At 46.3% G+C, this 24,197-nt stretch overlaps 2 protein-coding genes across 2 annotated transcripts in view; both read right to left on the reverse strand.

The window, feature by feature from the left end:
* Positions 1 to 14,796, reverse strand: part of LOC119647757 (protein phosphatase 1 regulatory subunit 16A-like) — a 431,507-nt gene extending 416,711 nt beyond the window's left edge. The window contains exon 1 of the mRNA XM_038048875.1: positions 13,909 to 14,796. The gene's annotated coding sequence lies outside the window, so the exon portion shown is untranslated. The remainder of the gene's footprint in view (positions 1 to 13,908) is intronic.
* A 1,990-nt stretch (positions 14,797 to 16,786) lies between these two features.
* Positions 16,787 to 20,451, reverse strand: LOC119647518. The gene is made up of 2 exons (XM_038048486.1): positions 19,031 to 20,451; positions 16,787 to 18,986 (listed from the first exon to the last, which is right to left on the reverse strand). Exons 1-2 carry the CDS (start codon positions 20,449 to 20,451, stop codon positions 16,787 to 16,789), a joined length of 3,621 nt encoding a protein of 1,206 aa, XP_037904414.1.
* Positions 20,452 to 24,197: the final 3,746 nt, after the last annotated feature.

Here is a 24,197-nt window from a genome sequence, read left to right on the forward strand (position 1 = left end):
ATACAGTCCCGGAATCTGCCCGAAGTATTTAACAAGCGCTGGCTGCCCCCTGCGTCAAGTCGAGAAAGATGTGGCGCTCCCATGACAAGACCCGATTGCAAAAGTTTTTGGGCCAGACAACTGCAAATGTGATTACACTCGGCCTATAGTGGACCATGCTGCCAGATTTAGCACACCCAACAACTCGTATTGCTGAAGTTGTGGAGAGAAGGGAGAAACCTAGCTCTAGCTAGCCAGTTCTATACATTTTCCTCCAATCAGGTAACCGTCATCATCTTATATAATGTATTAAGAAAAATGTAGAGCTCCAGGCAAGGGCTCTACAGTAATTTAGGACTAATTATGAAATACCTGAATATATTTAATTAATTCGATCTGAACAAGGTCTTTATTCCATTTTTAAAAAATATGTCAAATAGGAAGGAAAATAAATCCAGATCGGCTCTTGAATCTCGTGAATCCCCTTATCGATCATGACAGTTTTCGCGCCTCCTGGGTCAACTAAGTATGCGTAGCTCCCTGCAAATGTCATCAAATCTGTTCCGCCTCTCCAGCCCCGATCACATCTCGATCATTGGCCAAGATCAGCGTCTCATTGCGTAAAAAACCAAGCCTGCAGTCCGCTCTATTTGCAGACTTTCACCTTTCGATCAGCTGCCCCGATCGCGTCACTCCGCATCGATACTACCGCACGTCATCCTGTTGCATTTCTTAATCTCAGCCATGGATCAGATAATTTTATCGCCATCAAAATGACGACGAACAAATAGCCGGAACGCATGCGACTGCAGCTCATTTCCACAATAGTCAATCTTGTTGAGAAAGTTGACTTGATTGTGATCGGCGGATCTACCGCGCAGCATCTCGTCTCCCAGTCAAGGTATGTCGTGAGTACCATGTCTCATGAGCAAACCGTGTGGAAGTTTATAAACGCATCACTCAGCATCGAGCAAATCAGATGATGAATGCACTTTTGTTCAGGTTTTCGGAGATTTCAAGTTTTCTAAGAAGCTGGAATTAGCATGACAACGGCAATGATCGTGGAAGACGGGACGATTATGTGGTCTCCAACAGCCTTGAATTGATTCAGATGATCATGTGGCTTCATTAGAGATTCAAATGTGATAATAATGTACGGTGGTGACTCAAGGCCGCGGAGAGGAAAGGTAAGAAAGCTTAATTGATCGTTGGGAGATGTTGATTTACTGTTATTAGATCACTTCATTGTGTGGTAGTACATTTGTGGCTATAACGTTGCCTAGACAAGAGGGTATTCTATGGAGATCGGAAAGATAGTATACGTGGTAGCACTCATGTGGTCTGAAATGCAATGGGAGACGTAAAATCTGTTACGTTTGTTACTGGGATATATGAAAGATCCCAAGTATCTTAATCAGGACGCCTGAATTAAGCATACAATGTTATATGGCTTTGAAGAAATTCTGCTATTGTAGATGTGTTAGACGAGCTACTGGCAACCAGAGAAAGACTAGAGTTCCTTATTCGTTAAAGTTTCAGTTCTAGATTAGCCATTAACTTGGCTGCACTATCTTCCTACCTTCCTTACCCCTGCCTCTCTAAGGATGGGGCTGGGAAGGGGGCGATGATTGCCCCAGTTCTTATCGGGGTTGAATAGGGAGGACCCATTTCCTATTCCATGAACTCGCTACCCCTACGTAGATGGGAAAACTACGCGTCCTCATTCCGGATGTGATCATAGCGTATTACGCTATCGGTCCACTATGAATTTATCCTATAACTAATCCCCACAAGTTAACACTCTCCTAAATGGGATTTGAAATTCAGATTTGCGTCCTTAAACTCCGCTCGTTTAGAAGCGAAGTTGGCCAGCTCATCACCAAACCACCAATCTTTGTTGGGCGTTGCTTTCTTCTGGGAGAAGACAGCAAGGAGTTTTACAACGCCCTCTATCCCGAATGATTACATTTTCTCGCAGTTCGCAGCGATGGTGCAGCAGAATTTCAAAAGCTTCGTTGTGGTTCTCCGCAACGGAGCTGATTCCAGTCAACCCATTGGAGAGTGCCGTCCCTATGTGCTTGATGAAGCCATTCAGACCCGAGGCCACAATGAGACTCATCTGGAGTGGCTCTTGTCAGGAAGTCTCATCGGAGATTATCTGGTACCATGGGAACCGAGATGGCCCTCTGAAAACATGCTCCAGGTGAATTTCTGGGGGATGTGTTTTCGGCTCATTTATTGGAATTCGACCCCTTGTGGGAGTTCAATGGCGATTGTGGTTCTACCCATATCGCGAGCAGCGCTCTTTGTGGGCTCAAACGTGAAATTGTGCTGTTCAACTCGGACGCCACACTTCTAAGTTACGGTAGATGTGTTGGGCAGACGTCGCAACCACTGACTAAGTGTGCAGTTCCGGAGGGCTCTGTGATCTCCAAATCAATTCATGTCCGAAGCGGACGGTGAGATTATGCCTCTACGGCAGGTCCTCAGGTTACACTCACGGGACCTTCATAACGTTGCTACCGTTCCTAAATCGACTTCATAAAGCATACAAAAGGTAATCTGCTTTAGAGGATAATATTCCATTCAATTCACTTGAAAGACATACATTCGTTCTTATGCCTTCCGGAGCAATTCTCTTTAGCAAGACTAAGTTTAGAGATACACCCTTGAATTAGTGCCTGTGCCCTTACGTTCTACCTTTTTTAGCATTTATTTACGTTTGACCAATTCCTTGAAGGCCTGCTCCTTCTACTAAACCTAAATTAACCTCAAGCAAATAAAATCCTTCTAATTAGGCCCTTTGTGGCTAATTGGGTATGGGGACTATTGCCTCAGAACGTACTCCTCTTCGACTTATTCTCTTGACACTAACTCTCTCTTGACGAATCTTCTCCAGACTAGCCTTCCTGTCCTATACCATAAGCGTCTGATCCTCTTTAAAACAATTCTTCGGCTCTTTCTTGCTGAATCTACTCTATCTGAGCCTCCTTCTGGACAAGATCGGATCAACTCACTATCACCCAACTCAACGAACGAACGATTCTCGAGATATTCAAATGATAACTCAACGCCCTCAACGCTTTGCTCCTGCCTCTCAACCGCTGGTCAATCATTCAGGTTGCCATCCATCCACTTGATGGCGAACTGGACTAATCGCAGAAAAACTATCTCTCACTTTATTGGTCCATGGGTTCCTCCCTTTGGGATTACATCCAAAGTTCAAACAATTTTATTACAGAAGACTACGATCTGGTCCCGGTCAGGGGTAACTAATAGACGCTGCCTCTGCCATGGGAGCAGGGTAATCAAAGTGGTTAGCAGCCCCCTTTCTCGAAATTCTCAATATTAACAGGGATTCTTTTCTCTCCAATTGATCCAGTCCGCCATCAAATGAATGGCGAATTCAGGGATCCCTTAATTACAAACCAAGAATTATTTCAGTTTGGGCCGGCTTTTGGCCAGAAATACTAGGCGGATTTTCCCTTGGATGTAATTCGCAGCCATGACGTATTTGCATATAAATAAAGGGGAGCGATCTACATCTGCTAACCACTTCGGTCAGAGGCAGCCTCTAATGAGTAGCCTCTGCCCTGGACGAGAACGTCCCAAAGGGGAAGCCCACTTCTCGCTTTTACTCGAAAGGCGCTCCAGAACCCTGTTCTCTTTTTGGTGTTACAAATTACCTGAAACTCTCTATGATGTGTACCTTATCGTCTAGTCGTTCTCAATGGTCACCGATGAATTGAGACCCACACTAATGATCCATGAAAAGAGGGGCAAAGACGGCTACGGTTTCTTACCAGGGCAGAGGCACCTCCTCAGATGCTACCTCACCTCTGTCCTGGGAGCAATGTAACTGAAGCGTACGCTCCCTCTTCTAATTCATAAAACACAACAAGGGTAAGAATTATATTCGGCTTAAAACCGCCGGAAGCGTAAACACCTGCCAGCCGCTTCGGTCACGCTGCTCCCAGGGCAGAGGTGAAGCAGTATCTGAGGAGTTGCCGCTGTCCTGGTAAGAAACCGTAGCCGTCTTCGTCCCTCTTTTTATTTTTTAACTTTGGGTACTAACCCAAAAAGAGGAGTCCATGGACCATAAAGAGTGGGAGTAAGTAGCTCTCCTTTTGGCCCAATCCGACATTAAATGGATGCGGACTTAGAACTTAGGAAATTAACTAATGATTCAGCCATCTGTCTTTGCATTTTGAAGAAAACACCACATAATGTTCACCCGCAGATAGGAATACTTGGGAGCTTCATAGCTCTTCCAGTAGCAGTTTATTTCTGTCGCCTCTTTCGTACGTGGAACTGATGAAGGATGGCTTCTCCGACCGTGTAATTGCATGCTTCTAAGTGGCGTACCAACATGACTTTGATGCCATCCCCTAACCTGGCCTTTTGGCTGCAAGAAGTATTCATTAAGCTTTACCAGCAGAATAAATTTCAATCAAATTTCCGTGTCGCCAGCATAAACAACTTGTCACGTAGCTTAAGTCTTTATTATCAAAATGTGAGAGGCCTATGCACCAAGCTGTCGTTTTTCAGTCTCTCTGCCTTGGCTTCCCAACACCATCTCATCTATATCACTGAAACGTGGTTGGACGATAGGATTTTAAGCTCTGAGCTCTTCAAGGGGTACTTGTTGCTTCAGCTTCAGGTAAAGGCCTAACATTCCCGGTTCGTCACAACTTCCAAATTGTTCCTCTCATCCGTCCCTTCCTTTATTCTTATTTTATGAAGACCTGCGCTACTCTTCAGTTCAACCGTACCACAAATCATCTAAATCGCACTCTCGATCTAATCCTTTTCAACATGCCAGAAGGGCTATTTTCTCAATCTTCTCTTGCTCTTCCATATGTTGCTTCTGATGCCCACCATCCTGCTTTTGAGTTCGAGGAACTAATGGAACTGCCTCACCCAAACTCTCATAATATGCACAAGCCCTCCAAGCTCAACTTTCGTAAGGGAGACTTTGAAGATTTGAACTTAGCTCTGGCGTCAAGCAACTGGGCTCCCATTCTCTCCTAATTAATCTAGGACTAAGCCCTTCTCTCCTTTTATTCCATTCTATTTGACCTCCTTCCTAGTTACGTTCCTCCCTCTCTATAATTCCTAAGCTCCTGCCCATTGTGGCTAACCACTGAAATCCATAAAAAAAAACTTCATCTGAAGCAAGCTGCGAGGAAAAAGTTTCTATCCACCGGAAGCCGTGTAGAGTTTGACCATTTCAGGGCTCTGCGGACTTCAGTTAAGTCGCTGATACTTAAGTCTAGGAAGGATTATCTGGACAGTGTTGAAATCGAATTGGCACGTGGCAACTTGAAGCCTTTCTGGTTTTGCATCCAAAGTGCCCGAAATGACTGCCAGTCCCCTCCCACTTTCATCAAATTTTCTGGGTCCATTGCTACCTGCCCTCTGCAATCCTATGATATGTTTTGCAGTTACTTCTTCTTGGTGCATAACTTATCTCCCTTTTCTTCTTCTTTTCTCCTTCTGAGTACAGCTTGCTTCTTCTTTCCTTCCTCATTCCCCTCCTGACTCCCTCTTTGGTGGAGCATCTCATTGACTGCCTTGATGCCAATGTTGGACCCGGCCCCGATGGTCTTCTCAACCTCTTCCTGATTAAAACCTCGAAGTTCATTTTCCTTCCTCTCTGCATTATCTTCAATAAGAGCTTCGAAGAGTGTCATTTTCCCAGCCTGTGAAAAGAAGCCCTTTTCCCATACACAAAGGCGGTGACCATATTCTTGCTGAGAATTACCCCCCAATTTCGCTCCTCTCATTTTGCTTCAAGATCCTCGAGAGGTACGTCAATGACTGGTTGACCACCCACTTCGGCTACCTTATAGCTAAGAAGCAGAACGGTTTCATAAAACATCGATCCACTGTTACCCATCTTCTGGACTTCACCAAATTTGTCGTCAAATGCCTCAACTCTCGGCAGGAAGTCCATGCCATTTATATGGACTTTTCTAAGGCCTTCGATTCGATTAACCATGAGATACTATTGTCCAAACCCGCCTCTCTCAATATTCCTCCATCACTCATTACTTGACTTGCCTCTTACCTCTCCTTCCGATCCTGTAACGTTTCCTTTGATGGTTGCACTTCTAGTCCTTTTTCCCCCTCCTCTGGTGTGCTACAAGGATCCATTCTAGGACCTCTTTTATTTTTCTTCTTTATTAACGGCTTCTCCTCTATCTCCACTTGTCCTCGCTTGTTATACAGCGATGACCACAAGCTCTTTTCCTCTGCTTCATCCCCAATGGATTTGGAAAGGCTGTGACCGTACTTTTGCTCCAAAATCCTCGAGAGATACGTCAATGACTGACTTACCACCCACTTCGACCATCCAAGGAGCAGCCGGGTCCATAAAACGTCGATCCACTGCTACAAATTTTCTGGACTTCACCAACTTTGTGGCCAAATGCCCCAACTATCGACAGGAAGTCCACGTCATTTACACGGACTTCTCTAACACTTATTACATGGTTTTCCTCCTACCTCGCCTTCAGATCCTGTAGCATTTCCCTTGATGACTGCACTTCTAATCTTTTCTCCCTCTTCTGGTGTGCCAGAAGGATCCATTTTAGGACCTCTTTTCTTCTTATTCTTTATTAACGACCTCCCCTCTATCTTCACTTATTTTTGCTTTTTATACGTCGATGACCTCAAGGTGTTTTCCTCTGTTTCGTCCCCAATGGATTGCGCTTCCTTGAAAGCAAATCTAGATTCTTTGGTCCATTGGTGCACAGTTAGTAAGTTGGCTCTTAATGTCAGCAAATGCCACCCGATGTGTTACTCGCTTAGAACCTCTCCCACTTGTTTCTCCTGCTCTCTTGGTGGTTGTCTCTGTCCTATCTGAACTCCGTTGGGGAGTTCCGTCCCCACGTACTCGAGGAGGGCGATCAGACCCGAGTCTGCAAGGGACTCATGTGAAGTGGATTCGGCCACGAAGCCTCACCGGAGGTTATCTGGTACCATGGGAAGCGAATTCCTGGAAAATGTGTTTCTCGGCCCGGTTATTTGCGGTTGGCCCCCTAGTGGGAGTTTCATGGTGGTTGTGGTTATGCCTACATCGCGGGCAGAGCTCCTCGGAACTCAAGCGTGGAGTTGCGCTGTACAACTCGGGTGTCGTACCCCTTAATTGCGGCGGTAGAGGTGTTAAGATAGGCCTCGCATCCACTGGTATGAATGCTGAGCCTGCACTCAGTATAAACCAGGACCGCTGTGTTTGCACGGCGGGGCGCCGATTGTGGTCCCAAAATCAATCCGTGTCCGAAGAGGACCGTGGGATTATGCCTACACGGCAGGCACTCATGTTAAACCCCCAGGACTTTCATGTCCTATCTGAACTCTAATCTCGACCTTGGCGTAATCTTTGACGATCAACTCCGTTTTGACAGCCAATATCACCAACCGAGCTTCCAAAATGTTAGGTTTCTTACTGCGTTCCTGTACTGATTTTACATCGGTTCAAACCTCCACAATGCTTTTCAACTCCCTCGTGAGAAGCATCCTTGGGTACTGTTCGTGATTTGGTCCCCCTTCCGTAATTGTTATTGTCTCCCCTCAGGGGTCGTTAGCGATTTTTAAACGGGTCGCTTACGATACGGGGTGTGACGTCCCCGAGGTGCCCGAGTAAGTAGTTCTGCCCCTTAGCTGGCAGCATACCTGCGTCCTAGGTAGTAGCCTCGAGAAAGCTTCTCGGTGAAGAGCGAACCGCGAATGACCGGTACACGTCGGGACACACTGGGAGTTTCCGGAGCCGTCGACAACTCTTTGTCGGCGTCGACGGGGTGATGTGAGCGTAGCTCTGCCAAGGTGGTAGTTGCGACGTGTATCAGGAGCCAGCCCCTTCGGGACCCTGGTCGGGAAGTGTGCATTGAACCGGTGTTAGTAGACCGTGTTGCCCCGAGCGAGCGCTGATCCGTCTGTGAATTCCGGGATAAGCTAAGCGTAGGTCAGGCCTCAGGGAACTGGGGTAGGGGCTGTGTCCCCGAAGGTATACCCGTTCTTGACTATTGCGGCCCGCTCCCTTGCACACGATGCGCTGGTACCTTTTTCATGGAGAATATTCCGAAAATTATAAAAAAAACGACGAAACAACGGACAAGGAGGAAGAGCTGGGTGCGTTTGGGCGGAGCACAAAAATGCGTCGTTCAAGGCAGCGATCAGTGCAAGAGGCAACGAGGGCTGATATTCCCGATGAGACACCGGGGCGCCCAAATAAAGAGGAAGCCTCATCAAGTGGCGCCACTAACCGTGCGGAGATGGCAACTCCATTACCTTGCAGTGCCCCTGTTTTGGAAATAAGCTCAGTGAGAAACGTTAGTCCTGAGCAGATGGATTTGGACACAAATCGAGTGGAAGTGCATTCGACCGTCCTCGCTAGAGCCGAAGAGGAAAGGCTCATCAGAAAGTGCGCAGCAATGGTGAAACGTATGCGGTCGGCAACGTTCCTCCAGAGGAACGTCAGCAAAGGCGTCAAAAACGGGCTGATGGAACTGCAGGAACTACTGGTCCGCATTTCCTTTTATAGACGAACGTGGAGAGCAGCGGAAGACGATTGTAGAGCAGAAACAGTCGCACTCCCCGCTGAGAATGCTGCTTGCGTCAAACGGACCGCAGATAGCCCTCTGCAAAGTGAACTGGGGAAAAAGCGGAAAGAGGACGACGTGCCTGAAGGAGATTTTATCGAAGTAGTCTCCAAGGCCCAAAAAAAGAAGGCGAAAAAGGATCAAAAGAAACAACGGACTCCGTCGCCAGAGACACGTCTGTCCAAAAACAAGGAGGCTGCCAACCCAAAGCCAGTAGCGGAAAAAACGAGGAAACGAAGAAGGACTAGACCGTCGGCTCTGCTCATTAAGCCGACGGAAGTCCGATAGTCCCCACTAAATGCTACAGGTGTCTGGACTATGGACACACGTCAGCAGCTTGCAAGGGTCCGGACAGCATGCCGGAGATGCGGCCAAGCGAGAGTTGTGTTCTCTGCAGGGATCGTGGCGCGTCTGGCGAAAGCGTCGCACACACTGCGGGCTCGGGACGGTGTCCGATCTTCAGGGCGGAATTGGAGAGGGCTAGGATGCGAACGCCATGATCCGCATTTTGCAAATTAACATGCACCGGAGTGCAACCGCTCACCAGTTGCTAGCACAGTTCGCTGCGGAAGTAAATGCTGATCTAGTGCTGATTAGCGAGCAATACCGAAACAAGGACCCGTCCGCATGGTATCTCGACTTATCGGGCACCGCTGCCATCTGGGTTCGGGACGACGCTCGACTTCGTATTCTTGCCGAAGGCCGGGGGGACGGATTTGTCTGGATCCGGTGTTTAGGGATAACGTTTTTTAGCGTTTACCTGACGCCGAATGAGTCGATTCCGGACTTTCAGCGCTGGCTTGATGCTCTGGAGGACGCCGTTTCGAGCACGGAGGGACGAATCCTGGTTGGTGGTGATTTTAATGCCAGGGCTCTTGAATGGGGCATGCCTCAATCAGACTCCAGAGGGAAACGGATTCTGGAAATGGCGGCGAGAACCGGGCTCGTAATTTTAAACACCGGATCCACGCCAACGTTTCGGCGCCCAGGTTGTGAAGGAAGCATTCCCGACATCACTTTTGCGTCGGAATCTCTGGCATCATCGGTGGACCGGTGGCGAGTCCTAGAAGACTTCTCGGCAACTGATCATCAGTACATTGCGTTCGGAGTGTTTGACGCTACTTGCCGGCGAGCACCAACACGACGTTCCCCCTGCGAGTGGAATGTCGCGAGGGTGAACATCGGGAGGTTCGTCGAAGCTCTTGGAGCAGGTAGGGCCGCGCTGGGGGGCACTCCAGGGGGTGGTGGTGTCGCAGCTGACACCGTCGTAAATTCAGTGATGAATCTGATAATGACGGCGTGTGAGGCTTCCATGCCCCGGAGAGGCCCCAGACGCGACAAGCCTTCAATGTACTGGTGGACGGCGGAAATTGCTCCCCCCCCCCCTTTGTTCCCCAGACACCCTGTACTGGTTGATGTAAATAGCGCGGAAAGCGTCGTGGATTGCCCCCTTTTCACAATGGGAGAACTCGAAGAAGCGGTTCTCACTATGAAAAACAGGAAGGCGCCAGGTCCTGATGGCATCCCGGCGGAAGTTTACAAACTGGTGTTCCGCCAACGGCCAGAATTGCTGCTCGAAGCGTTCAGCGCGTGCTTGAAGGAGGGCATTTTTCCTTGTCGCTGGAAAGTGGCCAGACTCGCGTTGATCAGTAAGGGTAAAGGAGACCCGGAGCTCCCGTCTGCATACTGACCGCTGTGTATGCTTAACACGGCCGGAAAAGTGTTTGAGAAGTTCATCAGGGGTAGACTCGCTAAAGCGATCCGTGCTGCCGGGGACTTATCCGCAAGGCAGTTCGGGTTTAGAACAGGGAAATCTACAATGGATGCTGTTATGGAGGTCGTAGTTGCGTTTAATCGAGCCGGGGCACACAGCCGCCGATCTCGACGGATAGTGCTCCTCATAACGCTTGATGTCAGAAATGCGTTCAATTCCATAAGATGGGCAGATATGCTAGGCACACTAGAGAACTCCTTTCACGTGCCAAGCTATCTCTTGCGGATATTGAGGGGTTATCTGAAAGACCGCTCCCTGTTCTATGAGACGCGAGAGGGCCAGAGGAGGATGGAAATCACGTCGGGAGTAGCGCAGGGATCCATCCTAGAGCCGGACCTCTGGAACGCTTCCTACGATAGTCTGCTGAGACTCGATATGCCCGAAGAGTCGCGCCTGGTCGGTTATGCAGACGACGTTGCGGCACTTGTTGCCGGACGCACTGTTGAACAGGCGCAAAGCAGACTTGGCATATTGATGCGACGGGTAAGCGGATGGATGACTGCTCACGGTTTCAACCTTGCCCTGGAAAAAACCGAAGTAGTCATCCAGACCAGAAGGAGAATCCCGACCTTGCGTCCCATATCGATCGGCGAGTTGACTATAGAGTCAAAACCAGTGATTAAATACCTTGGTTTAATGCTCGACTCGAAGATGAGCTTCTTCGAGCAAATCAAAGCAGTCGCGGACAGGGCTGCAGCAGGAGTCGCGGCCTTGAGTCGGCTAATGGCGAATGTCGGCGGCCCTATATCAACTAGGAGACGTCTGCTCATGGGAGCAACGCAGTCCGTCCTTCTCTATGGTGCGGAGGTATGGGCTGATGCCCTTGACAAGGAGGTGCATCGTAAACGCCTCGCTCAAGTGCAGAGGCGTCTGCTTATCGCACCGTCTCCGAAACGGCTGTGATGGTGATTGCGGGAGTGATCCCTGTTGCCCTCCTTGCCAAGCAGCGCAAACCTATCTATCGCCGTAAGGGCGAAAACTTAAGAGAAGTGGTTGCCCGTGAAGAACATCAACGCACCCTTAACGAGTGGCAACTTTCTTGGCAAAATGAGCCAAGGGGCAAGTGGACTGCGCGACTCATCGACAAATTAGACCCGTGGTTGAACAGAAAGCACGGTGAGATTGATTACTTCCTTACCCAACTTCTAAGTGGGCATGGAGGTTTTCAGTCTTACCTGCACAGGTTTGGGAAGGCGCGATCTCCTGATTGTGTGTTCTGCAATAGAGTGGCGGATGACGCTGAACACACCTTTTTCTCTTGCGAGAGGTGGGACGGCCTCCGCCAGCAGCTTTATGCAGACACAGGGGAGCTCTCTCCAGACAACATTGTGCGAGAGATGTTGAAGAACGCTGGCAGCTGGAATCGTATTGCGCATTATGTTCGGGCTCTTCTTACTACGAAGAAGATTGAACTCGACCGGCAGAGGGATCGGACGGTAAGGGGTTCCCTGAACTAACAACTCCCTTCCTCCCCTCCCCTCCCGTTGGTGAAAGGAATTCCCTGACTTGAACGCTCCCAAAGCCGGGAGAGCGGGAGGGCTAGCCCGAAGTTATGTGTCAAACGGTTCCAGGCTAGTTCTCTGATGACAGGGAGGTGTTTAGTTGGTAGTCCGTCAGCGTGCTGTTGCGGGAGTTCAACACTCTGTGCGTAAACGCATTCACCTACCCTACTCCCTACTCCCCCTAGAGAAGATACAACGCAAATTCACCCGTTCGTTCTTCTTCAAAATGAACCTTCTCCATGTTGACTATCCCGTCCGCCTCCGGGCCTTTCGTCTCCCTTACCTCCAACAACTCTCTACCGGCCTAATGGACTGCATCGCCTCTGCTCGTACCGTTCTTCGTAACGCGTCATACAACACGCGTAACGCTGATCTGCCCCAATTTAACAAATCTTGGGAAGTGCTGAAATGGTTTTCCACCCGAAGTTGAGAGGACCTCTCAAACCGCAAGTTTAGGGGTTCAAAATAATAATAAATTATGGGCCCCAGCCTACAATTGATTGCAGCACCTAATAGGTGCTATCAGTGACCGCTCTGGGAACCTAATTAGCATTGAGGTGGGTCGTTTTGATGTAAAACAGTCCTGAGACCGTGACTGCTGTTATGAGAGCCAGGGGGGGCAGAGACCAGCCGGCCCAGATCCTCAGAACCAACCCGTATCATTCATTAGGGAAAGCAGCTCTCACACCCTCTACCTAGAAGACTCTCTGAAAAAGTTGAGTGACGGTTTCGTCTAGGGGAGAGGCAACTCATCAGACGCTGCCTCACCTCTGCCCTGAGTCCGCACCTACTTGGTGACGGACCAGACCACTTGGGAACCGTCAGTCAACTTTTTCGTTCTTTTTTGAGAACTTGGGTGTTTAACCCAGAAAAGAGGAGTCCATGGACTACAAAAAAGGAAGTAAGTTGCTTCCCAAGTGGTCCGATCCGTCACCAAGTGGATGCGGACTCAGGACTCCCAGCATCCTCAACGATAAATCTCTCTGAGGTCCCCAAAGAATGGTTTACCCAATGCCCGGCTCTAGCTAGAAGTACCTGAGGGTTTTCCCGTTTTCTCCGCAGCTTCGGTAGTGCGAATTCTAGGACATGCTGAGCCTAGTGGCATGGTCTCCTATGGATAGGTGCCCCGTGAAGCTCGCCGTAGTCTTGTATGCATTTGCAGGTGTCTGGCACAGGAGCTCCCGCGATTGCGTTTTGTTATAAGCGAGTGAGCCTTCGCGCTTAATAGACTCAGGCTGAGGAAGACATTGTAAACTAGAAACTCTAGAAAGGGACGCTTGGAACTTTCCCGAATCCAATTTTAGGCGCCCTCAGGACCTGACTTCCAACTTGTAGTAACTCATACGCTACTAGCCAAGGTTCAAGCTGTAAAATTTTTGGCACAGTCTACAGCGCACTTGCGTATCACCTTTACCTTTTAGGAAGGTTCTGGGTGGCCAGCTCTTTGGAGGGTCCCCTCAACTACGTCATTCCCAGCGAACACAACAAACTCACTCTTCCGATCGGCGTAAATTTACATGCAAACTCGCACCTCATTCACTCGGCGATTCTTCACGCTCCAAAGGGAAAAGTGTCTCACCTTCTCGGCATGCTCTGCCCCCGGCTCCTGGCAACCGTGAAGCGGTGCAACAGCTCCAACGATTGGAAATCAGATCCGTCCCTAATTAGAGTTCAACGAAGCGGTGAAATGTGGCAGCCGCGCCGCCATGCATTCAGCTCGTTCGCCGCAGGGAAGACCTACTACGACCTACCGCAGGCCGGCGCGACGGGCCCCAGACCGTCCTAGGTCCGGGACGCATTGACCCCATCCATCATCACCGCCAGCTCCCCAACGAGGCAACCAAGGAAAACGGGGTCCACTCGCAACCGGATACGGAGCCTGTTGTCAAGGTGGACAGGTGGCGGACTTCCTTTCCAGATCAGTTGGTCGACTCCGGGCGCCCATCGGAGCCGCTACAAATATTCCGTAGGAATTCGCTCGCCTCATTCCTCAAGAGCCCGCCGAGCACCTTCCAATCAAAACCAAAAACACACAAATAAAAAAATTTACCGTTCACTTCTCGTAACCGCTCGTCACCTCGCAGCGGGAAGGCGGCGGAAGCTGGATCGTGGCTCGTGGACCAGTTGCGCGGGCAGTGACGGGGGCGGGCGTCAGGTAAACATCGAGACTGGATGCGGACACGAAAAACAACAAAAACCGGAGGAAAACACAAAAAACGCGACCGCGCGCAGAGACCCGCTCGAATGGGGCCGGCAGCCAGAGCGGGACGAACGAACGTCGTAGCTCGTTTGCAAACGAGTTTTCATTCGGTCGACGGCCGTACGGCGCGAGGGGCCGTCGACAGCGGCAGGCGGGCGGCCGAGTTGGGAAAACTCCTGCGGAAAATAGTAAATGCACACGAAGCGGAAAACTCCGCACACGTTGCACCTGACCGGGCCGTCACCTGTCCACTCTCCCAATTGGACGGAAGGCACTTGACCGGGATCTAATTGGACGCACTGACGGGCCGCCGAGCTGGACGGAAGGCACTTTGCATTTTTCTGCTCGCGGCCAAGGCACAATTTTCCCACTTTGAAGGCACTTTGGGGTTAGTACACTGAGACACGGGACGGAACCCGGCCCGGCACAAGTCGATTTTCGGTTTTTAACAGAAAAAACTGCCACGGCGCCGCGGCGAGCGGAAAACAAACCAAACGAGGGACACTGGGCGCAACACGGCAACAAACAAGCGACAACTCGACTGCACACAAAACAATTTCCGTCGACGGCCAGGCCAGGCGGCACATCGCCCCGTTCCACTGGTTCTCGAGCGTTTCGCTGACGAACGACGAACAGCTGTTTCTGTTTTGCAGTGCGATGACGTCCGACGGGTTGGCGAGTGGGAATGGTGGACAGGTAAACGTCAAATCGGAATGGTGAAAAAGGGGAATCGGTGTGGTGGATTCGGTTCGGAAATTGGATCATGACGGGAAAGCACCGAATAAAATAGGGATTCCCCGACAAAAGTCAGCAGACAGATTTCAGATTTATTTATTGAGGAAAGAAACAGAAATACATGTATCTTCCAAAGGGGCTGACTTTTACTCGGTTTGTGCATTTTAAAACAATTGGTTCAATTCAATTATTTTATTTAAAACTAAGAATAGAATATAAGCGAAAATGAAATATTATGGGTTATCGATATATGCGGTTCGGGATTTTAGCTCAGACTAACTTATAGAAAAATGCAAGCAAAAATTTTGATTACAATTACATAGACTTCAAGTTGTATGTGTAAAGAAAAGAGAAAATATTACAATAGGCAAGTATCAAAAAGAATTCAACATCCTCCCGCCGCCAAGTTAATTAATTAATTTACTTCTAATGGATATAAATGCTGAATTGATCTCTTCAAGAGAACTCCATTATGAAGACGCAGCTCGCATGAACGGATTCGGTTGTCTCGGCCGACAAATACCCTTTCAATGGTCGCCAGCTTCCAAAAAAGCCGTGGAATAGAAGAGTCGTGTACTATCACAACATCGCCGACTTTCAATTCACGTGTGAATTTTGTAGGCCCATGATGCGCTGACCGAAGTAATTGAACATATTCCGTCCGAAATCGTTTAAAAAATGAATCTGCGAAGCAAAATCGTGCATTCCACTTAGCTCGAATGTTTTTGTCGGCTTCTTGAAACGAAGCTGTTGTTAAGCTTGAAGGAAAAGTGCCGAGCAAAAAATGAGCAGGCGTTAAAGGAGAGAGGTCGCGTTCGTTGTCACTAACATAGGTAAGTAGTCGAGCGTTAATCACGAATTCCGCTTCAGTTAAGTAAGTATATAGCTGGTCAAAAGTTAACGTAGATCGCTGAATCACTACTTTTAAAACGTCTTTAACGCTTCGTACCAATCTCTCCCAAAAACCGCCCCACCAGGCAGCTCTTTCCACAATGAAACGCCATTTGACGTTGTTTTCTGCTAAATAGTTGTGGAAAGTTTCAGATTGTATCGTCGTCCTCAACTGTTGAAACTCCAATGTCGTTCTTTTAAAAGTTTTTGCGTTGTCCGAATATATAACGTTTGGTACACCTCGTCTGGCAAAGAATCGCCGTAATGCTAGCACACAAGACTCTGTGGTCAGATCTGGCGTCAATTCTAAATGCACGGCTCGTACGACCGCACAAGTGATAAGCAATACGTAAGCCTTCCGGTCGCTCTGATTGGAAGAACTGCGAACAAATAATGGGCCTGCGAAGTCGATACCCACTATTTCAAAAGGGCGCGAGGCTAACAATCGGTTCTTAGGCAGAGGTGCGAATGGTTGGTTTCCTGCCTTTCCTTTCATACGTTTGCAGAGTAAACAGCGATGAATTATAGTCTTGACCGCTTGGCGGGCTTTGATCACCCAAAATCGTTTTCGCAGATAAACAAGCGTAAAATTCGTTCCACGATGAAATGTTTTTTCATGAGCTTCGATAATGATAAGAGACGTTAAGTGTGAGCTCTTCGATAAAATAACTGGATACATTTCATCAAATTCCAACTCCGATTCACCTAGGCAGCTGCCTACACGTAAAATTCCGTCATCGTCGACAAAGAGGTTTAATGACAAAATCTTCGAACACTTAGGAACCAATTGCCGGTTGCTAAGAGCATTTACTTCTTCTTTGAAAACTTCAAATTGAACCCTTTTTATCCAGAACAGTTCTGCTCTCCGTAGTTCATCCGCAGTCAGGTACTCTTTGAAACCTACTCTCTTTCGAAGCAGGTCAACGTATCTAAGCACATAAGCTGTAACACGAAGAAGCCTCCGGTATTTGCTGAATCGTCAGATTGAGTGGTCGACTGAGGAATAGTTAAAAGGCAAAAATCAACTGCGGTCATCGGAGTTTCGAAATCTTGGTCGGATATGGGCCACTCACTAATGTCATTGTATAACCAAGACGGTCCGTTAAGCCAGGTCTCGCAACTCAATAGAGTTTGTGCAGAAACACCCCGAGTCAATAGATCTGCGGGATTGATTGATCCTGTTCCATTTGTCGTTAGCGGTTAGTTGCTGAATTTCTTGAACTCGGTTGTAAACGAATACATCTTTCTGGAATTTACTGCTACGAATCCAGTATAAAGTAATTTTTGAATCGGTCCATAAATATATTGAATCGAATTTCACTCTTAATTTCTCAACAAGATAGCAGCGCATCTTTGCGGCTTCCAGATCAGCATATAGTTCCATTTTGGGTAGTGTTATGCGTTTGTCACGAATAGGCGCAAGTCGACTTTTTGCATATAAAAACGAAATGCGAATGTTTTCATCCAAATTCCTACTTCTGATGTATGCAACAGATCCGTAAGCTTTTGGACTCGCGTCCGCGAAAATATGTAGCTGCTTCTCAACTTGATGTGGTGAATCGAATACATAGCGAGAAATCGTAAGGGCTCGTAGTAAATGTATTTCGGATACGCTTTTCTTCCATTCGTGCAGCATTGATGCCGGTAAAATTTCATCCCATGCCAAACTTTCTTTCCAAGCCTCTTGGAAAATGAGCTTCATTTTTATGACAAACGGTGATAACATTCCCAAAGGGTCATAAACAGATGCTAACGTTTGAAGAATGATTCGTTTCGTTACTACATCGAAAGATATCTGTTGACAAAGCTTTTCCAGATCCACTGCAAGGGTATCAATTTCCATAAACCATATGAGTCCTAACACCTTGTGTTTTGAAATATTGTTGCTTTCATTTGTATCGAAAATTTGCCTTAGTTTCTCGTTGTTCGACTTCCATTTACGTATGTTCATCGATGCTCTGGACAATATTTCACGTGTTTCGTTGAACAATTTTACAGCGTCTTCAAAATCGTCAACACTTACGATTAGTTCATCCACATAAAACGATTCTTTTAGTAGTTCACAGGTTTCAGGAAAATTGATTGATTCATCCTCCAAATGTTTCAACAATGCTCCAATCAGAAGAAACGGGCTGCAGGTGACTCCGAAGGTTACCCTATTCATTTGAAGAATGATTATTGAAAGCAAATCATCCAAGGATAAAATCCAGAAAAAACGATGTACTTTTCGATCCTTTTGTGCCAGCTCTATCTGCAAGAAAGCTCGTTCGATATCGGCCGTAATTCCATGTTTGCCAAGCCTGAAGTTCAAAATCAATTTTAATATGTCTGGTAAAAGGTTTGGTCCTGACCACAATAAGTCGTTTAATAAGGGGTTACCACCAGATCGTGCTGATGCGTTAAACACAATACGCGTTTTTGTGGTCTCTCTTTCCTCCCGATACACCGGTCGATGTGGCATAAAATAAGTCCGTTCGTTGGTTTTTTCTGCTTCATCGCAAATTTCTGCAACACCACTTGAAATCATCTCCCGTATGATTTCATCGTATTGCCTTAACTTTTCCGGATCCTCACTAAGCTTCACCAATGAACGTCGAAGTCCTTTGAGAGCGCCACCGCGGTTGTTATCAATAGTGCATTCGTCGTTTCTCCATAGCAATGATGCTTCATATCGCGTGCCATTTTTCCAAATGTGTTTTTCGATAATATCATCCACTTGAAGCTTATGATGATTTGATGTAATATCGTCAACAACCCATAATCGTTCAATCCGATCAACTAAAGATTCAAGTGAGTTGTCCTCAATTACACCAACATTGAGATTAGTAGATGTTACTGACGTGCCTTGGGTCGATATAGGCCCTTGTAGTGTCCATCCGAAAATGGTGTCAATGGCGACAAGGTTGTCGGCTATTCTTTTGAAGTCGTCTTTTACTATGGACCAGTAAATATCGGCCCCTATTAACATTCCGATTTCGAATTCCGTTTCATTTAAATATGAAGTATCCGCTAACTTAAGGCCAAGGATGTCCAATTCTGTGCTACGAACATACTGAAATGCAGTAGAGCAAATTTCTGGCACGACTATAGCCAGGATTTCGATCGCCTCGTCTGAATGTAAACTACGTAGTTTAATTCGAACGCGTTTAAAGAGCTTTGGCTCAGAGTTATTCGAATCTCCAAATGGTAAAATACGTAGCTTAACGGTATCATGTGTGTCGAGTTGTAGTTTCGTTACAATGTTTTCTTTGACAAACGTACGCTGCGAGCCACCATCTAGAATTATTCGTACTGGCACTGAACTTGAATTACTCGAAGCTATAATAGTAGTCGTTTGAAGAAGTACCTCTTCTGTTGCAGTAAAGCTGATGCATACAATGTTGTTGTTGAGCCACAAGAGTTTGTTGCAGGTGCTACCGTTGTTGTTGAAGGTGCTACTGTTGTTGTATTTTTAGCTTTAGGTCGGTATGTTGGGTCGTGCATAGACGTAGCATGATTACTTCCACAAAGAGAACACTTTACACGTTTATTGAAGCATCGCTTAGCATTGTGTCCCTTTTTGGTGCATTTAAAGCAATACCCCATGCTTTTCAAAATTGTCTTCTTCTCTGCAAGCGATAACGTCGTTTTGCAATTTTCCGTTAAATGACTGTTTGATTTGCAAAAGCAGCAAAACTCAGCTATGTTCGTAGTGGTGAGTAACCCAGCAGCCGTTTTACATGTATTTGCGACTTTTGATGTTCTCGTTCTCCGGCCATTTGTCAGCTCGGCCATTTCAAGAGAGGAGATCTCTTCTTTAATAAATGACAGAATATCATTTAGCTGATCACCACCACAACTACTGTGCTCGCTAATACCCACCGATAGTGATGCATTTTCGTCTTCGATTGAACGTGCAGCTTTAACTTGCTTACTCGGGTGTAGCCTATGAAAATCGATCACTAAATCATGAGGCAAACAATGCAGAATTAAACTTCTCAGCATTATAGAGTACTGTGACGATGGAACATTAAGTGCGGTAAGTGACCTTGTATGGGCTCTTATGTCTGTGTATAATTTCCTCAATTTTGTCACGTCATGACGAGAGTTTATTCGAGAAAGGTTCATCAGCTGCTGCATCGTATGATCGACGAACTTATCGACGTTTCCATACTGTTCCAGCAACAACGAAACAGCCGAATCATAGTTGGCGTTTGTTGGTGTAAAACCAGCAATTGTATCTGCCGCCTTGCCAACCAAATGATTTGATAAATAATTAAATTTATCAGCACCGGTTAAATCCGTTCGGTCATGAACCGCTACACGAAAGCGTTCCCAGAAAGGGAGCCACTCATGAAAATGACCACTGAAAACTTTTAACGAAAGTTTCGGCAATTTAGCAGAGCTAAATGTGTGCTCCTTTTTTCGTTCAATACTTAGGCTAGATGATGATGAAGTGTCAAGATTATCGCGGCATTTTCGTAACCGTTTAAGTCTCTGTTTTAGGTGCGATAAAATGTTCGCGGCTTTATCCTCATACTCGTAAATCGTTTCAAATTCTTTCTGGGCATTTTCTAGCTTTATAGAAGGTCGAATTTCATCATTGCATTTTCGTAACGTACCCAAAACTGAATTTATGCGTTCGATAAAGCTCACAAGTTCGTCGTCAATAAGATCAATGTCTTCCGTTTTATCACTTTTGGAATCTGAGCTGTTTAAATATTCGGACGCACTATTTGTTAATTTCGTTAACTGCCCACGATAAACCGCTCGTTCCGTTATGTCCATGTTTATTTTTTTTCACTCCGATAAAGGTATTCCGACTTACGTCCCGGCACCAGATTTTAAAACAATTGGTTGAATTCAATTATTTTATTTAAAACTAAGAATAGAATATAAGCGAAAATGAAATATTATGGGTTATCGATATATGCGGTTCGGGAGTTTAGCTCAGACTAACTTATAGAAAAATGCAAGCAAAAATTTAGATTACAATTACATAGACTTCAAGTTGTATGTGTAAAGAAAAGAGAAAATATTACAATAGGCAAGTATCAAAAAGAATTCAACAGTGCATGCGCAAGGACAGTGATCAAAGGCGGGGGAATGAAGAAGACTGTGGGATTGCGGGACCATGAATTGTGGAGCCTAATTGGTAGAAGGAAGGACCTTAATTCAGGGGAGAAGTTAATGTTTACAGAAGTCATATATTGCAAAACATCGTCTATAAAAAGGGAAGGTAGATGAGGCTACGAAAGTTAAAGAAGCATGTTCGTAGCATTTCTCCTGAATTGTTTTCGTATATTGGCGAACCGTCCGGTCAATCGTATCCTTAGAGACTTTCTGGTTCTGTGGGAAACTGTGATTGATTTGCGAGCCGACAGTTGAAGATCCTAAAATTGGTAACTGTGAGAGACAATGAGCAATTGGCTTGCTCAATGAGGTGGCTACCGAGGATGATGGCATCGTGGTCATTGATATCAAGGACGGTTCCAAAAAATGAGACGGTATTTGGATTCGGAATTACGGAATCTAGAAATAGTAGAGATATGAATGATCGTTCCTTACATTGCAGGTAAGGACTGTCGGGCTAAAATAGAAAATGTTACTTAAAGCGGTGTATGAGGTCAGTCATCGGTGCAGGTTGCGACCATAAATAGTGGTGGGGATGTGGTGTCCAACTAGGAGATGTGTTTGGTATTTAAATGCCCTCCTCCCAAATAAAAATCAGGAACCGAAATTTCTCATTTAGGCGGGTTTGATCCACACAAAAGGATTTGATGGTGAATAGATCGTTCGAGTTAAAGAGTTAGTTGGGACAATAGAGGGAAACAATTTATACGAAGCTGGAGATGGTTTCGATTGTGGCGATAGTGACCTCTGGGGATTTAAGAGAATTCGTGGGGAAGGAGAGTCGTTGTACGACGAATTTTCTGAAACCCAGTATTGTGGTACCTCCCTGAAAGGTATGGGAGAGATCCTATAAGGCTAATCATCGTGAATTGCTATGGTTGCTCAGCGAATTATCGGAAATCTGGGATGGCCTGGTTACATAGTGCATATACATCTGCGAAAGACAAGGATAGCCTAGTAAAGGAGGGTGTTAAGATCACGCGATGTTTAGTAGATGGGATGGAGTTAGTCCTGGAAGGGGGGCATTTTTGGGGATTTCTCCTCGTCACACTTTGACAAAGTTGCTTGCGGTAGTCATTGACGTAATCGGTTGTCCCACAGTTTATGCAGTTTCGACTTTCATCTAGCGTTTTGGGATACTCGCCAGTCCTGTGTGTGATCCACAATTGACGCAGCGCTACGGGATGTGACAGTTGGGTGCCCCACGATCGACTCGGTAGCGTTTTTTTCATTGCAATATCTGCATTTTATCGTTTTCACTGAGGTGAGATCATCTATATCGAAGGAACCATCAACGGTGGCTAGCTCCAAGCCTAGTTTACGTGTCATTTGCTTCGCCTTTGTTTTTAAGAAGGGTTGAATGGACGGCGCGCTGCCTTATCGAGGTGTTTGTGGTTGTTGATGGTTTTTTTTGCCGCGGTAGTCTGCTGCCTTTTGGCAAGTTTTAGTGCAGTGGTGGCACATGATGTCCGTTTTTGAAGGGTTGTTGTCAAGCAGTTGCTTGGGGCTATGTCCACTGTATGTCGTTTACATGCCCCGGATTAAGTTCTACACAGTAAGCTCTCAGTCGGTTTCCTGAAGAAAGCTATTTCATATTTAGCCTTTAACCGGACCGTCGAAATCGTGGCATGCGTCAGACTCTTCGTCCGTAGTTATGATCGAGTTCGTCGCTGATACATCGTTGTACTACAGATCCTAAGGAGCCGGCTTAAAGTCGTTTTTACGGCATTTCTTTGTCGTCACTATTTAGAAGACGCCCTCCAATGAGGGCGGCAGAACGACTTTATTAGTTTTGCTGTCGATTTTTGTCTCACACTGGAGTTTTGATTGAATTCTATAACGCGTGGTTGAATCTTCACCGTGAACGGAAATAAACTCCAATTACATATTTTTAATCCTTTTGAACTATTCTTCTTCGGCTTTTATCTAAATCCTGCCTGTGTTTTCTCTGGTTGTCTATGTAAATTGACAGACCCTTGATGTATTTCTTAAGTAATGATTCCTTGAACTCATAGCTTTCGTCTTTGGAGGGAGCAAACGTCTAATTGCCTTTATCTTTGGCTTATCATGGATCTTATGGTTGCTTCATTGTAGCCGTTTGAAAATGATGGTCTTCTAGGGGTTCTTTCCTTCCCTCCCTGAAGCCCTAAATGATTATGTGGTCGAACAAAATTTACACATTTGCCAAGCCATTTACTACCCTTTGCATTTTGCTACTGAAAATTTCAGGTCTCGACTAGACTCCGTAGGGAAAAGTAAACCATCGTTTTGCATAGAAGGTGTCTGGAAGGTTGTCAGGTTTTCCGCTTTCTTTTGTGAGTTTGATGTGCCAGAAACCTTTCTTAGTTTTGACTTCCGAACAGATATTAGTGCAGCCGCATTGCTTTAGGTTATCTTACTAAACTGGAAAACTGTAACTGGGTACCTTTAAACGTTCAGAAGAATTTTCCAGTTTTTTTTAAGTTGTGAAGCTCCTTCCTGAGGTCATGTCTAAGATAAATCGGGGCGCGTTTTGCAAGTGGGATCGTCCTCATTTGTGTTTAGATTCCCATTGAGTGCGCATATATATCTGATTACAGGGTCGCTAGGACAGTGGCTTTACCTATGCATGTTCTGTCCACCCGCCAACGCTTTAGAGTAATCTACAGTGTACCTGGATAATGCGAGCATCTTGCCTTGTTCAGCAATATCTGCAACTCTTGGCAAGCATTATTTGTATTTCTGGCCATGTCCTACCAAAACTTTATATGTTTGAGGCTACCGAGGCATTAGTAAATTTTACGTTAAATCTGTGACTGTTGCAATGAAGCCCCTTGTCCACCGTTGGAAATTGTTCGATGGATTTGTATCTAAACCTTTACTCTCTTTTAATATTAGTGAGTCCAATGGGGATATAAATGAGAGTGCCGAATCAATGGACTACGTTCGGATTCAACTGGGTGGAATATGTTGCTCAGATAAGGGGATTAATGGAATGCTTCCGCTTCACGCCGTAGGAAGATGAGATTTGGCGGGTGCAATGGTCCAGATAGTAAGTATCAGAATCAAATCTCGCTCGTCATGGACGTTTTCGTTCGTATTTGTATTGTGTCGATGTTACTAGGGTAGTTCATTCAAAACGCCTAAATGTCGATGCAGAATTTTCGCAAACACGGCAAAGTAGTGCTTGCGCTTTGCTAGGCAAACTATTTTTAACATCCGGGCCCTCTTACAATGGGGAAGGGTTCAGTTGGTAGTCTGACGATGTACCGTTGCGAGAGTCTAACACTCTGTACGTAAATGTAATCACCTACCCTTCCCCAACAAAAAGAAATATACAGGCTTCCGATACCCTCTCGTGATCATACTGCGTTATGTAGGTAGGAGTGGCTGAAGAAATTTCGACTCTACAGTGTTGTTAG

Source organism: Hermetia illucens, chromosome 2, assembly GCF_905115235.1.
Source record: "Hermetia illucens chromosome 2, iHerIll2.2.curated.20191125, whole genome shotgun sequence".
Taxonomy (NCBI): Eukaryota; Metazoa; Arthropoda; class Insecta; order Diptera; family Stratiomyidae; genus Hermetia; species Hermetia illucens.